General features: G+C 41.9%; 1 protein-coding gene across 1 annotated transcript in view; it reads left to right on the plus strand.

Annotated features, from left to right (window-relative positions):
- Nucleotides 1-16,073, plus strand: part of LOC132869966 (bile acid-CoA:amino acid N-acyltransferase-like) — a 56,042-nt gene extending 39,969 nt beyond the window's left edge. Inside the window, exons 10-11 of the mRNA XM_060903530.1 lie at nucleotides 15,713-15,851; nucleotides 15,952-16,073. Coding sequence (XP_060759513.1) covers nucleotides 15,713-15,851; nucleotides 15,952-16,073 — 261 coding nt within the window. The remainder of the gene's footprint in view (nucleotides 1-15,712; nucleotides 15,852-15,951) is intronic.
- Nucleotides 16,074-16,317: the final 244 nt, after the last annotated feature.

Below are 16,317 nucleotides of genomic sequence, written 5' to 3' on the forward strand. Positions count from 1 at the left end.
AAAGGCATCGAGTTAAATATTATTGTAGAAAGGGGCTTTATGAAGTTCAGTCCATTTACTTTCATTGGTTTACGGGGAAGATTTGCCACATCCAATATGGCGGACACTCTGACGTATCCCAGCAACGGGCTACCAGCTCAATGCGGCGTCTATGGGCCTAAGCGGAGAGCCGAGGAGCCGTCTAAACGAAAGTAACGAAATTGATTTTCATCCCTCTCGGTCGATCTTCATACTGTGACTGGTTTTACAAGGGAGGACGGTGCTAAACACAGTTTCGAAGGTAAATGGGCTGGGCAAGGGTATTGTGAATAAAGCAAGGACAACCGTCCTAACGTCATAGTTCAAAGCACAGTGTTCCGCCTTATCTGAAGGAAATATTTGTTCCAACTTTTGATATTTGACCCAGGCTTCTCAATCCAAAAAATATTGCATAGCCTAAAGTGAAAATATACTGTAGTAGCCTACTGACGTTTCCATCCAGTCAACCAATAGACGCGTTAAAATCTTCTGAACTAGGCTACTCGTGCATGTGAGATTTAATGAGCAGCGCACCAAGTGTTTTCACGTACTGTAAGTGCGTGTGGTGGAGGATGTGTGTGTGTGTGTGCCTTGCAGTTAATAATACACATGACGTCAGATGAGGATACTGACACAGAGAGAGAGAGGGAAGCAAATCTAAAAAGAAGCGAGTCTATGCCCCTCAGAAGTTCCTAACGAAGTATCAAGATCAATGGCCATGCCTCCGCCCCTCTAAACTGCCTAATCATGTGTTTTGCACAGTGTGCAATTATGATTTTGACATTAGCCATCAAGGAAATACAGGTAATAATATTGCTAACATAGAAATGCTTGTATTTATATACATAGGCCATTATTTTTTCCAAATTAGGCAAGGTCAGTGAATATGAATATTATAAAGGCTATGCTAGAGTAGCCTATAATTTATTTTCAGTAAATTTGTGTGGTTATCAGTTTGCATTTACTAAATATTAATATTGAAAAAAAAAATTATATATATATATATATATATATATATATATATATTTTTTTTTTTTTAGGTATTATATAGGTACTCTGGAATATTCACTTTCGATGTTTAGTGTAGCCTAGTTCAAAGTGTAGCAAGGAGCAACAGAATCTCTTTTACGGTCAAAACTAAATTTATGAAAAAAGGATTTAGCGTGTGTGTGTGTGTGTGTGTGTGTGTGTGTGTATTTTGCAGACTGCCGGCGTCTGTTTTAAAAGACATAGGCTATAGCCCTTTGGTTTTTCTATTATCTATACAATATAATGCTAAATGTCAAAAGGGACATGGCATGCTATTTGGGATTCTTTGTTGTTTATAATTCCCAATGTATTTAAGACACAATATGCCAAAGGCAGTACATTTATCCCTTATCTTTAAGTTTAAGGTCTGTATAAAGGACATATTTTTCGGGCACAGTTGCCTTGTGCCAAATGTCTTGGTGAAAGCATTGGAAACATATTCATGTCTTTTCATTAAAAGAGTTCTTGTTTTCTTCATAGTCTACTTCAGGGGTGGCCAACCAGTTGGAGACCAAGAGCCACATTTTTTACTGTATTACCGCAAAGAGCCACATCATACACATGGGCACACGAACATCACCCATCTCTTCCTCTCTCTCTCACACACACACACACACACACACACACACACACACACACACACCTCTGCTCAGCCAGATTAATAGTAAATGTCACACACCAACATATTTACTCCTACAGTACTAAGACCACAGGCTGAGGCCAGTCATTTTTAACAATGAACATTGTGTGCACTTACTATGCATGCTGCTTAGTGGGACTCATGGGATTACCAAAAAAAAAAGCCACACCATACACATGACCGCACATGAACATCGCCCCCCCGCTCTCTCTCTCTCTCTCTCTCACAGACACACACGCTCACGCACGCACCTCTGCTCAGCCAGATTAATAGTAAATGTCACACGCCAACATGAGAGAAATTTACTCCTTCAGTCAGTACTAATACCACAGGCCAGTCATTTACAGCAATCAATATTGTGTGCACTTACTATGCATGTTGCTTAGTGGGACTTCTGACATTCCTTGCCTTGAACAATCCTCTTCAAATCTGGCTTGTATTCCGTCGTTGCCACTCGAAGCAGTTCTTTCACATGGGTTTCAGTCAGAACAGAACGATGCTTTGACTTCACGTGTTTCATGGTAGAGAACACAGACTCGCAGACGTATGTTGACCCAAACATTGACAGTATCTTAAGCGCAGCCCATTTCACATTCGGGTATTTTTCCAATGGCACACTTTTCCAAAACTCAATGGTGCCTTCCCTTAAAACAGGTTTCAGTTGGTCTTCCTCACGAAGATCGATCATCTCCAACTCAGCCGCAGCCTCATCTGTGACAAGCGGGGCTTTCAAACAGTCCGTCTCCGCATTGAATGGGTCGACGAGGAACGTAATCTGTGGCCTTTTCAGTTGTATATCACGGAACCGGGTTACAAAGCTTTCGTGCAGGTTTTCAATTACGCTACGTTCACACTGCAAGGCTTAATGCTCAATTCCGATTTTTTTGTGAAATCCGATTTTTTTGTGAGGTCGTTCACATTAACAAATATATGCGACTTGTATGTGATCCTCAGTATGAACGAAAAGCGACCTAAAAGTGTTCCGCATGCGCACTGCAGGATACGACGACGTCACACGCAGTGAGCATGGCCAGTGTTTACGGAAGTAAAACCGCCCGGTTGCGGTATGACTCATCCAATCTAGCTTGAATAGCTGCATCCCCCCAAATGGAAATCAGCTCCCTAACCTCTGCGTCCTTCCATTGAGAAGATTCAGAACCTTCACAGCCCGAAGCGTCCCTCGCATTGATGTCATGCGCAGGGGCGCAGATACGTTTTTAGAACTGGGGGGGGGACAAAAAACTGGGGGGGACAAAGCTGCCAGCAAACCAACCCCAACATGCCTGTCAAGCTTGTTGTTAGTAACCATAGCAACCAAGCTCGAGCTCGCAACCTGTGCAGTCTGCGCAGCTCAACCAACCGAATATCAGTCTTTGTTTTGTTTTATGTGAGTTGTTGCAACTATATGTATACACTGCTGTGCACCTCAATAAACCGAATGGTAATTAGTCTTTTGATTTTTCCGTGAGGTTTGCCTTATGCAAAGAAAGACAGCATAGACGTTTTTCCTCCCTATAAGTGGGGGGGACCGAACGAGGTGAATTTAAATATGACTCGTCCCACCCTCTATCTGCGCCCGTGATTATGCGCCATGTTGTTGTAACTTTTTTGAGAGACCCGCCGCCTACTTCAGCGCAGAATAGTGACGTTTGTGGCTTGTTGATGACGTGTAAGTCGGATGAATGCGACCTGGCGGTTCAGACTGAAGTCGCATATGAAAAGAGCGGATAGGAATCGGAATTAGCACCACATATCCAAACGGCCTGGGTCGGATTTGAAAAAATCGGATCTGTGTCGTTCATATTGTCAATAAAAGATCGGATACAGGTCACATATGGGCGAAAAGATCGGATTTGAGTCACTTCAGCCTGCAGTGTGAACGTATTAGTGTTGCATATCTGGCTCCTTGCTTATTCAGGGAGGCGGGAAGCTTTGAAATGAGCTAATGACGACTGACATATAAGGCAGAATGGCTTGCCATTACGTTCAACAAAAAAGTATAAACTCTCCCACTCTGTTAAAAATGTCCTATGTTCGTCTTCATATTTTCGTTTTGCTGTGCATTTTTCATTGCCATTTTGAGAGGCTACTTGACACAAGATACACCTTGCCCAAAAACTTAGCGATTATCTCACGCACATGCGCATTTGACATGACCTGAAAATACCGTAATATACCCAAGCAAAGCGAAGATGCATTTGACGAAAATACCATACTGAACTCAAGCAAAGCGCACACGCACATAGGGTGACCACCTGTCCCGCATAGCGCGTGCGCGTACAGCATTTGAAGCCGAATTTATGCGTCCCGCAACGTGTCCCGCATAATTGATGCTTGCTGAGGGGGATGTCGCTCTCCCCGGGCCACCCAGGCAGCCAAACGAATATTACTTGACATTTCAGCACACCACCGTCGCCACTATAGACTGTAGAACAAAACCACACACACACCCCTCACAACTGACTGGTTGTTGTCAACTTTTTGTTGTTGCCATGACACCGCACTCACGTGCACAGACAGTGACGAGGGACGCAGGTGCAACGCATGCATTGCTTTCATATTAAAAAATGGAGAAAGGTACCGGGGAGATGGCAGGTGAGGCACCGCCACCTCCAGTTAAAAAGAGAAGGTGTATGTACAGGAAAGAGTGGGAAAATGAATATTTGTGGCTGAAAGGGGTTGAGGGGGATACCGAGAGGGCTTTTTGTGACCTTTGCAAAACATCTTTCTCAATCGGACATGCATGCATGGATCTTAGTTCCATGGCGGGGAATACGATGTGAAACGACACAGGCTCGCGGAGACTCACAAGAAACGTGTGCAACAGAAAGAAACGTCTAAATCTATGGATGCTTTCCTCCGACCTAAAAACGACTCTCTAGCTGACAAAGTGACTGCGGTTGTGAGTTAAGAGACTTTTTCTACTGTTTCTGTGGTGCTGAGCCACTACAATTCCTGTTAGTCCACTGAAAACTAAATGGAGACTTGTCACTCGCAGTGGGGGCGGCGTCCCACATTGTCCCTCAAAAACATACCCCTTGTCCCCCCCCCCCCTTGGGCTTATGAGCAGGTGGTCACCCTACACGCACATAAAAAAAACAAAAACTTCGATATGAACGTAAGAGCCGCATGACACCGGGCAAAGAGCCGCATGCGGCTCGCGAATAACTAGATATGGTGGTGAGTGGGAACTCTGTGCTTAGTAATACATTGTTCACATGCTCACTCATTACAATCAATACTGATCAACAAATGTGCCTGACCTCACGCCATGCTGTGCTGCACCGCCGCGATAAGTTGCTACTCAAAATTTTTTTCCAAGGTTGGCAGGTATGTTGTTTAATCATTGCTTTTTTAAAATCAAATTTAAGTTGAATTAATTGTGAAACCTCCATTTCAAGCAGTTTATTAGCATAAATTGTTCAGAGGTTGTCCCTTTTCACTAATGGATCACCTGCTTTTGCAGGGGTCGGCAATTAAGTTTGGACCCGGGCCAAATTTTTTTCTGACAATGACATCGCGGGCCATGGCCATGCTTTTCTAATGGGGGAATAAAGTTGTTATATTTTTTTCTATTATTTTAAAAATAAACGTTATTTAACTTTTAAAATGCATTTAATTTAATTTCATTTAAAACATTGATTTGCTTCTATGCGCTGTTGTTATGCCGACTGCTGCATCTCCTGGCGTCTCTCATGAAACAGGCGACCTGCCTAGCAACCTGCCGTAACTAATGTATACAATTGCCGGTTGTTTATTCTTTTGGATGACGTGTAAATGATTAGCTGAAGATTGCTAGCTATCGATGCAAAATGTTGTTGTCAAAAGCCATGAAAAGAAAAGTTGATTCCGAATGCAGGACCTACAAAGAAGAATGGAAGCAAAGGTATGCGTTCATCCTGCCTGCATTTATTAATGCCAAGCCGACGTGTCTCATTTGCAACGAGGTTGTTGCCGTTTGTAAAGAATACAATATTAGAAGACACCATGAGACAAAGCATGGCCACTTCAAAAACGCATATCCTCCTGGGACAGAGATGCGAACACAGAAAATTAAAGCCTTGGAGGCTGGATATGCACACAGCAGCAAGATCCTGATTCAGTCACTCACCGAGCAGCAAAAGGTTACAAGTGTGTCCCTTAAAGCAGCATGGGTTCTTACCCGTCATAACAAACCATTTACTGACGCAGAGGTTTTTAAGGAAGTGATGGTGGCTGTTTTGGAGGAGCTGGTTACTGATAATTCGATGGATGGCGTGATTGCCTCAGTGAAACAGATGCCGCTCTCTGCGAGGTCAGCTTCCCGACGCATAGAAAGCCTGTCTGACGCTGTGCGGGGATCAATTATGAGTGGCCTGAGTCAGGCCAATTACTTTTCAGTTGCCATTGATGAGAGTGCAGACAACACTGATATAAGCCAGACGTGCATCTACACTGTAAACCCGAATAAGTTGAGTTTACTTAAAGAAATTGAGGAAAGTGGTTGCCTTAAAAAAAATAAGTAATTATTAATGATTGAATTGAGTACCTTAAACTTACCAGAAGATTGTAAATTTAAGGTACTCAATTCAATCATTAATAATTACTTTTTTTTTTTAAGGCAACCACTTTCCTCAATTTTTTTTAAGTAAACTCAACTTATTCGGGTTTACAGGGTACGTGCGGTATTTTGATGGGAAGGAGTTCAGGGAGGAGTTGTTGTCTCTAATTCCATTAGAAGGGAACACCACTGGGGATGTTATGTTTGCCAAAGTGGAGGAATTGTTTAAACTACATGCAAATAAACCTCATCGTGACAGACGGGGCACCTGCCATGGTTGGTTGCCACAGAGGTCTGGTGGCCCGATTGAAGGAGATAGCACCCCAAATGCACGCATTGCATTGCCTAATTCACCAGAGTGTTCTGTGCGCCAGACTCAGTGGCGAGCTAAAGAGTGTTATGGATAAAGTGATGCGAGTCATTAATTTTGTCCGGGGTGCATCAAGCACTCAGCACCGTCTTTTCCACCAACTTGTGGCCGAGTCAGAGGCCTGCTACGAGGATCTGCTGCTTCACAATGATGTGCACTGGTTAAGTAAAGGAAAAGCACTGGAGCGCTTCTGTGCGCTACTAGAGCAAGTTAAAGCCTTCCTGCGATTGAGCAAGATGCGTGCTTCAGACGACCACCTGGCTTTTCTAGAAGATGAAATGTTCATTTCAAACATCGTGTTTTTAACGGACATTTTTGGCCAGCTGAACCTGCAGCTACATGGGAGAGGGAAAACCATTGTGGACCTGATCGAGAAGATGGATTCGTTTACAAGGAAACTGGAGTTGTTCCAGTCAGATATATCAAGTGGAAGGCTCTTGCACTTCGCAACATTAAAATCACAGGGAGGGGGGCGAGTGACAGGAATAATGACTGAATTCATCGAAAAGCTACGGGCCAACTCTCAGTCATGGTTGCAACACCTCTGTGTCCCAAGGGAAATGTTGGTTTTGTCCGCGACCCATTCTCCATCCGAAGCGAGGAATTCTCCTCATTGGCGAAAAAAACCATCAGCTCGTTAGACGAGGCAACATTTCAGTTGGAGCTCATTGATTTCCAGACAAGCTCCCTCGTCCGTGATGCGTTTAGTGAGCATTCCGTGGAGGATTTCTGGATCGGATGCTCGGAGGAGTACACGGGGATTAAGAAACTTGTCCTTTATGTGCTGACGATGTTTCCATCTACCTACACTTGTGAGTCAAGCTTTTCTTCAATGAACGCAATCAAAACACACGAGAGGAACCGTCTGACCAATACAAACCTGGAGAACTGCTTGAGGATAAAAGTGACATCCCTGTCGCCCGACATCCACAAAATTGTGACCGAAGGGAAGTGTCACTTTTCCCATTAAGTGAGTACTCGCCTTTTTTCACCTTGTCCGTTGCGAGAGGGAGACAGGACACTTTTGTTTTCCATAAGATTACGCGCACACGCGTGCCAATTACCGTTCCGACTTGTGCGTCAAGTAAGGCTAAACAGGCTGCAAGAATGTTCTACCTGTTGCTTTTGTCACGTTACTTATCAGCTACACTTCAATAAATGTTACGAAATCGGTGGAATTGTTGTCTCATCTCATCTCATCATCTCTAGCCGCTTTATCCTTCTACAGGGTCGCAGGCAAGCTGGAGCCTATCCCAGCTGACTACGGGCGAAAGGCGGGGTACACCCTGGACAAGTCGCCAGGTCATCACAGGGCTGACACATAGACACAGACAACCATTCACACTCACATTCACACCTACGGTCAATTTAGAGTCACCAGTTAACCTAACCTGCATGTCTTTGGACTGTGGGGGAAACCGGAGCACCCGGAGGAAACCCACGCGGACACGGGGAGAACATGCAAACTCCGCACAGAAAGGCCCTCGCCTGCCCCGGGGCTCGAACCCGGACCTTCTTGCTGTGAGGCGACAGCGCTAACCACTACACCACCGTGCCGCCCTGGAATTGTTGTATTTTTTTAAATAAAACATGAGGTTTAAAAAATATATTAAAAATCATATTTTTTAAACAATAAATTAACGTCATCTCGCAGGCCAGATAGAATTGATGGCGGGCCAGTTTTGGCCCGCGGGCCCCTAATTGCCGACCACTGTAGTAGTGAATCTATCAATAGACCCATCTTCTAGCACTAGGTCAGGGATTAAGATTCCTATCAGTCTAAACACCCTGTTGGGAAGGTTAGTGTAGTACTAGTAGTTATCGCCTGTGAACCCGATTTCCTCTGAATGGTATCTTTGAATAACACAGGTCTAGAAGGCCCAGTGGAGAGTTGAGTGGGCACATGTGATATACGTGTTTTCACTGTGTTCTGTCAAAATGACGTAAATTGCTCCCCGCGTCTCCTCAGTGACATAGACTCGGCCGTAGCGGAAGTCTCCGGCGAGGAGCGCTGGTTGCAAGGTCCCGTACAATCAAAACTCTCAGGGGTCATTCCGTGCCAACTCACCTAAGGGTCCCCACAGCACCGTCTCAGATTTTGCTCAAAAAATTCTATAATCAAGAATCATATGTTTGTACCACACATGCAAAATATTAGCTCCCAATTCATTGTAGTTTTGGAACTACAGGCCTTTGAAATTTTGATGTCAAAATACCACATGACGAAATGGCTCTTTCCCCAACTTCAGAGATCCATAACTTTTTATTGCAGCTATCTAGACAGTTGTGTTTGCAGATTCTTACTGAATGATACCCACTCTTTTCAAATCTGTTGCCACAAAGCCTCTGAAGGACATACGTTTTGCATAATGGGAAGCCAAAAATGACGTTTTGGCCAAAATCACTTAAAATTCATTAAAACTCTAGGGGGCATAGTAGAAATATGAAGCTAGTTAGATTTTTTTCCTCACTACATAGTAATTGTAGGGTTGTTATCTGTTCACAGAAACATATTTTGCCATGAAATTTCAATTCCTGAATTTAAAAATTTTTTTTTAACATCTTACGTCCTTTCCGAGGGGGCTAAAATAGGGCATTTTTGCCATCTTATTTGGTCATGTGGCTAGGGGTTTAGGATCTTCTAATTTTTTGTGAAGATGCTCTCATATAAGATGTAACTACTCCCTGATTTTTTTTTAACAAACGCCCCTTGCTTCATATTTTAATAATTTTTGTACATGGACAGTTTCATCATTTTTCACTTTTTTCCACATTCAGAACTCTGTAACTCTAAATTGGAAGATTCCTACTAGCAGCTATTTCAGATTTACATACACTGACACACAAATTTTCATATTTTAGTAGTAGTATGCCCAAGAAATTCATATTTTTCTTTCTATTGGGACCTAAAAACAGCTATTTGGCCAAAAATGACAAAAACGCTGGGCAGCTTTTAATAAACAAGGGAATAATGAAGGGGTGTTTTGCACACAAATTAAGGCTTATAAGAACCTAATCTAGGCATACACATTTCCTGAACAACTTTTACTGTATTGTATAGTATTTTTTGCAATTAGAAAATTTTAGGTATAATTGCAATTTTTGTTGAATATCCTTGGAAAATATAGAAAAATAACAACAAAATTCTGGAGTAGTATTTTTAATATACTTCAAGGTTGTGTAAGCACAAAACATTTAGCAATGAGATTTTATTTACATATTAACACATTCAATGATCCATGATCATGATGTTGAAAAACATCACAAGATTTGTACATAATTTAAAGTCAAATATGGGCATCCGTGATAATGGGTAATTCATTCACAGGCAGTACAGTTTCATGTGATGTGCTAAGACACTCATAAACTGTCATCTAGTAGTACATAAGTTAAAACTTAAGTCTTTCACAAGTTTGAAGTCATCCTCTGTTAGTTGGTATTGGCGTCCCCCACTTTTTATGTTTGGGGCCTCTACCACACAAAGGACATGAAGCAAAGGCACCCAACATTCATCTTTCCTGCTTTGTGGTGGCCATGAGAATGTGTTGCCTCGTCCTTGTCTCATGAAATTGACATACACATCATTTTCTTCTTCATTTCTGGTGACAATATTTCCAATGTACCATTTTCTGTCATAAACACAGGCAATATATTTGCCCGGCTGGTACATATTTGGTGCAGATTGGGACATTTGGCTTGGGGCCTGTAACTGGGACTGTAAAACTGGTGTGGTTTCAGGTCCTATGTCCACTACCGATGATGGTACCACATCAGAAGAAACCCTTCTCATCTCCAGCTGAGTGGGTGCAATTGGGCTAAGGATATCATTGCTAATATATATATATATATATATATATATATATATGGATAGAAAAAGTCACCACATCTTTAATTTATGAGGAAAATAGCCCATTCCCTCCAGAACTTGAAAAATATACATTTTTCAATTTTTGAAAAATTGAACATTTTTGTCATTTTTGGCCAAATAGCTGTTTTTAGGTCCCAATAGAAAGAAAAATATGAATTTCTTGGGCATACTACTACTAAAATATGAAAATTTGTATGTCAGTGTATGTAAATCTGAAATAGCTGCTAGTAGGAATTTTCCAATGTAGAGTTACAGAGTTCTGAATGTGGAAAAAAGTGAAAAATGATGAAACTGTCCATGTACAAAACAAATTATTAAAATATGAAGCAAGGGGCGTTTGTTAAAAAAAATCAGGGAGTAGTTACATCTTATATGAGAGCATCTTCACAAAAAATTAGAAGATCCTAAACCCCTAGCCACATTACCAAATAAGATGGCAAAAATGCCCTATTTTAGCCCCCTCGGAAAGGACGTAAGATGTTAAAAAAAATTTTAAAAATTCAGGAATATAATTTTCATCGCAAAATATGTTTCTGTGAACAGATAACAACCCTACAATTACTATGTAATGAGGAAAAAAATCTAACTAGTTTCATATTTCTACTAGGCCCCTTAGTTTTTTAATGAATTTTAAGCGATTTTGGCCAAAATGCCATTTTTGGCTTCCTATTATGTAAAAAGTATCTCCTTCAGAGGCTTTCTGGCAACAGATTTGAAAAGAGTGGGTATCATTCAGTAAGAATCTGCACACACAACTTTCTAGATAGCTGCAATAAAAAGTTATGGGTCTCTGAAGTTGGGGAAAGAGCCAATTTCGACGTGGTGTTTTGACATCAATATTTCAAAGGCCTGTAGTTCCAAAACTACAACATAATTGGGGGCTAATATTTTGCATGTGTGGTACAAACATATGATTCTTGATTAGAGAATTTTTTGAGTAAAATCTGAGACGGTGATGTGGGGGAGTTCCTGAAATTTAGGTGAGTTGGCACGGAATGACCCTCAGGTGAGTCGGGGAAGGGATTCTCCACTGAGGCTGTACACAGTGTGTTAGCGCAAGCATGTAGCCTATGGGAAATGAATAGTGTGTTGGATTAGCCCATGTTTTGGAAAATCGAAAATGTTGTCATGGGCCCCTCTGGGTGTCACTAATCCATGTGCAAAGTATGGAGCATGTGCGTCCAGCCGTGACAATTTGCATGAGTGAACAGACAGACAGCCTTCCTTTAGTAGTGTAGATGAAAAAACACAAGGCAAGGATTATTTCTTTTAAAATGCTAATTAAGACATGGCAACAGATGGGCTATACGTAGATGTGCCTACATAGTGCACCTGTACACTGGATATAAAAACAATAAAAAGAAAAACATACAAATACCCTGATTGCACAAGTGTGTATCCTCGTTAACTAATAGTTTGTCAACACATTTTGCTTGTAATACAGCACTCAGTCTTGAAGAGTCTACCAACTTGGCGCATGTTGATGTGGCAGTTGTATTCCACTCTTCCTTCAAAAAATGCCTCAGATCTATCAAAAATGTGAAGGGCTCTACTGTGCTCAGCCCCATCAAGTCCTCTTCATTATTCCATAAGTTTTCGACAGGATTTATATCTGGGCTCGGACTGGGCCGTTCCACAACTTTGATTTTCTACTTCTGAAGCCATTCCTTTGTTGTCTTGGATTTGTGCTTTGAGTCAGTATCGTGCTAGAAGGTGAAATAGATTGGCATTTGTTGCTATCATGTCAAGGGAAATCATTCCCTTGAATAAAGCCCCAGTCAGAGCTGAAGAGAAGCAGCCCCATAGCATGATGCGGCCACCACCATGCTTCATCATGGGTATGGTGTTCTTTGGGTGATGAGCTGTCTTGTTTTTGTGTCAAACGTATGTTTTAGAATTGTGCCCAAGTTCTACTTTTGTCTCATCAGACCGGAACATATTTTACCTCATGGTTTGGGGTGATTTAGGTTGGCTTGGATGTTTTAGTTACCTCGCCCGCTACAGACTAAGCGGGGCGAGGTATTGTTTTCGGTCGGGTTTCTTTGTTAATATTAAAGTAAAATGTCTGGACCAATCTTCATGAAACCTTCAGGATAGATGGGTGTTGGTCTCAAATAGAACCTCCAACATTTTGAGGGCCATCCAGTCAAGGTCACCAAAAAGGTCAAAGTAGTTTTGTTGTGGTTACTGCCTCATATAGAGGCGCTAGCCACTATGTCATCATGCTGTAAGAATTGCGCACTGTGCACAGAGCCAATCTGTCCCTTAGAACCATGGGATGCTCCTGCAGGATCTGATATGTTACCTACAAAAGAAAACAAACACCAACCTGAGCTCAAGTATAAAATGAAATGCAAAAACCAAAGTGTTCACAGATGCAGAAGAACGTCCACGGGAGCTATGTGCAAAAATGGTGGTTAGCTGTTGAGAATGTGGATTCTCTCTTCAGGAAAGCTTTCATCCAAAATGCCTGTTTATTCCAAATGTACTCCAAAAACAAAAATCCATATGTAAATAGTACAATAGTATGTATGTGAACCAAGTAACTACAGTAAGGTACATCCTCTGTTTGTGGCACACTGGAACACACATGCACACAGGAAACAGTACAAACCCCACTTCCAGAAAAGTTGGGATATTTTACAAAATGCAATAAAAACAAAAATCTGTGATTTGTTAATTCACGTGAAACTTTTATTTAAAAGACAAAAGTATGGGGGCGTCGTGGCTCGGGTGGTTGGGGCGCCGTGCCGTGAATGCGGGCGACCCGGGTTCGGTTCCGGCCCGAGGTCGTTTCCCGATCCCTTCCCGTCTCTCTCTCTCCCGCTCATTTCCTGTCTCTACACTGTCCTATCCAATAAAGGTGCAAAAAGCCCAAAAAAATATCTTAAAAAAAAAAAAAAAAAAAAGACAAAAGTATAAAGAAAGGATTTTCAGTAGTTTTACTGACCAACTTGTCTGTTTTGTAAATATAAATGAAGTTAGAATTTGATGCCTGCAAAACACACACAAAAAAAAAAAAAAGAGAAAAAAAGTTGGGACTGAAGCATTATTACCTCTCCCGGGACGGAGTCCACGAGGAGGCGAGGTATCGTTTTCGGTGGGGTTTCTTTGTTCTTTTGTTAATGATATTATGGGAAAACAGCTGAACCAATCTCCATGAAACTTTCAGGATGGATGGACATTGGTCTCAAATAGAGCCTCTAACATTTTGAGGGTCATCCAGTCAAGGTCACCAAAAAGGTCAAAATCGTTTTAGTTGTGGCTACTGCCTCATATAGAGGCGCTAGCCACTATATCATCGTGCGGTAAGAATGTAACAATCATGCACTGCGCATGCGCATACACGTGTTCCGATTAAAATGGCCGGTGAGTGTATACAATTCGGTTCACCATTCGAAATAGACTAGACTAAAGAAATCTCTTTCAGACATGTTTATGCTTATTACAGAGAGAAAGTGCATTCCACTGAACTCTAATGCTGGGCCATTTCCGGGAAATAAGAGTTTGGGTCATGGCGACAGCGTGTGTATGTCAGCCTCGGTTTGGAGGTTTCAGTTTCAAAAACTGTAAGAGTAGAATAACACAAAGTACAGACACTTGGTATATTTTACTTCTATGATTTTTAAATTGTTCATTTTTGGATTACACTAAATGTTTGTGGTTACTGCCTTATAGAGTAAATATATATGCTCTATTTACTGTATGGACAGGGTACCTATTTTTTTTTCACGATATCTTCCTTCATATTCATCATAAGTGCTACCGGACGAGGTTTGTTTTGCCTGGCAACACTTTTTTGGTGTGGGGGGGGTTTCCATCTAGCCTTTCTAACCCATAACCCTGATATGTGAAGAATACAAGAGATTATTGTCACGTGAGCAGTACTTGCCAGATATTCTTGCAGCTCCTTTAATGTTGTCGTAGGTCTCTCGGCAGCCTCTTCAGTCATAGGTTTTTGTCTTGTCCTTTCATCAGTTTTGGAAGGACGTTCTGTTCATGGTAATGTCACTGTGGTGCCTCAGTTTCTCCAGTTGTTGTTGATGGCCTTCACGGTGTTCCATGCTACATCTAATGTTTTGGAAATTCTTTCCCCCCTCTCCTTATTGATACATTTTGCAAAGGAGCTCCCATATATGCTTTGTAAGCAATCTGGGGACCAAGTCCTTCAAAACCAGCTGATCTTCATTTGGGGTCAGTTCACTGATGACAGGCATATGATACTTACTGTACCTTTGAATGAGTTATAATGTTATTGGTTAATTTTGAGCAAAGTCAGATTGTGGCAGCGGGGGCGTGGTCAAGCATTGGTCTGTGACCGGAGGGCGGAGTCGGGGAAGGTAAGTGGCAGAATCACTGCACCTGTCGTTAATTAATGTTTGTGTGTCTTCCCCAGTGACCGTGCCCTATTTAAGGAGAGAGAGAGAGCGAGAGCAGGGGGAGCTCTCTCCCCAACCAGACGACTGATGCGTGTGCCTGAGAGTGTATATAGAAGCTGAAAAGCTGAATAAAAGAGAGGTTTGTGAACTCAGTTCTGGCCTGCCGTCCTTCTGTGCAGGTTCTGGGTTTCGGCACCACTGTGACAGTTCGTGTAGGTGGGTGGAGCACAGAAGGACGGCAGGCCAGAACTGAGTTCACAAAACTCTTTTATTCAGCTTTTCAGCTTCTATATACACTCAGACACACGCACACACATCAGTGGTCTGATTGGGGAGAGAGCTCCCTCTGCTCTCCCTCTCTCCTTAAATAGGGCGCGGTCACTGGGGAAGACACACAAACACATTAATTAACGACAGGTGCAGTGATTCTGCCACTTACCTTCCCTGACTCCGCCCTCCGGTCGCAGACCGATTCTTGACCACGCCCCCGCTGCCACACAGATGTCTTATTATAAGGGTGTGCATGCTTGGAGGTTATTTTATGGGTTTTTTTCACCTAAACCATTTGTTTGTTTTTCACTTGAATTTTGTTAACTGATGTATCACATTAAAGATGGAAAAAGATTTGATATCACAAAAACTTGCAATTTTAACAGGGCATGTAGACTTTTTATATCTACTGTAGATAGTGTATATAAGGCCACCCAGTAAGTACACCTACCTTAACAGCTCAGTGTATGTTATCATTGTTTTACAGAGTCCCTTATTTTGACAGCCAAAATATCACTTTAAAAATTCACTGCCCTACAACTGCCATATGTGATCACAATTATTTAAATCCTTTTTACCTTCCCTTCTTTGACCTCAGATGGAGAGAATAACTGAAAAGGCAGGGAATCGGCATTTGCTCAAGACCTTCATCTATCCTGGTGCAGGTCACCTGATTGAGCCACCCTACACACCACACCACAGAGCCTCCAAATTCATGTTTCCTGACAAGCAGAAAGGTATGTACAGTCTTTTGAAGAAACCTCCATGTGTAACACCTGTTCATAATGAATTTATCACCATTATCTGTATATATTCTGTGTGTGTGTGATTTCACAGTGATCCTGCTTTGGGGTGGACAGACCAAACCGCATGCATATGCACAAGAAGATTCATGGGAGAAAATTTTGGACTTTTTACGCCAACACCTCTGCATTACAGTTCCAAAGGCAGCACTCTAGTGGTGTGAGTTGTTTTGCTTTGTGAAATTGATGATAGCAAAATAACTCTCAAAATGTCTGACACTTCTTCACTACTACATCGTCAAATCAGAGAGGATTGCATATACACTGTTTTGAACCATATGCCCAATTTTCAAAAATGAGGTAGCATTTTTTAAAGTAAGGGAGACTTGGGACAAGTTCTTGGCTTTTGAAGATTGTGTTAAATTCTTTGCAAGTAGCGTCACATTCATATTGCATTAGA

The sequence above is a fragment of the Neoarius graeffei genome, chromosome 21 (assembly GCF_027579695.1).
Source record: "Neoarius graeffei isolate fNeoGra1 chromosome 21, fNeoGra1.pri, whole genome shotgun sequence".
NCBI classification, from domain to species: domain Eukaryota; kingdom Metazoa; phylum Chordata; class Actinopteri; order Siluriformes; family Ariidae; genus Neoarius; species Neoarius graeffei.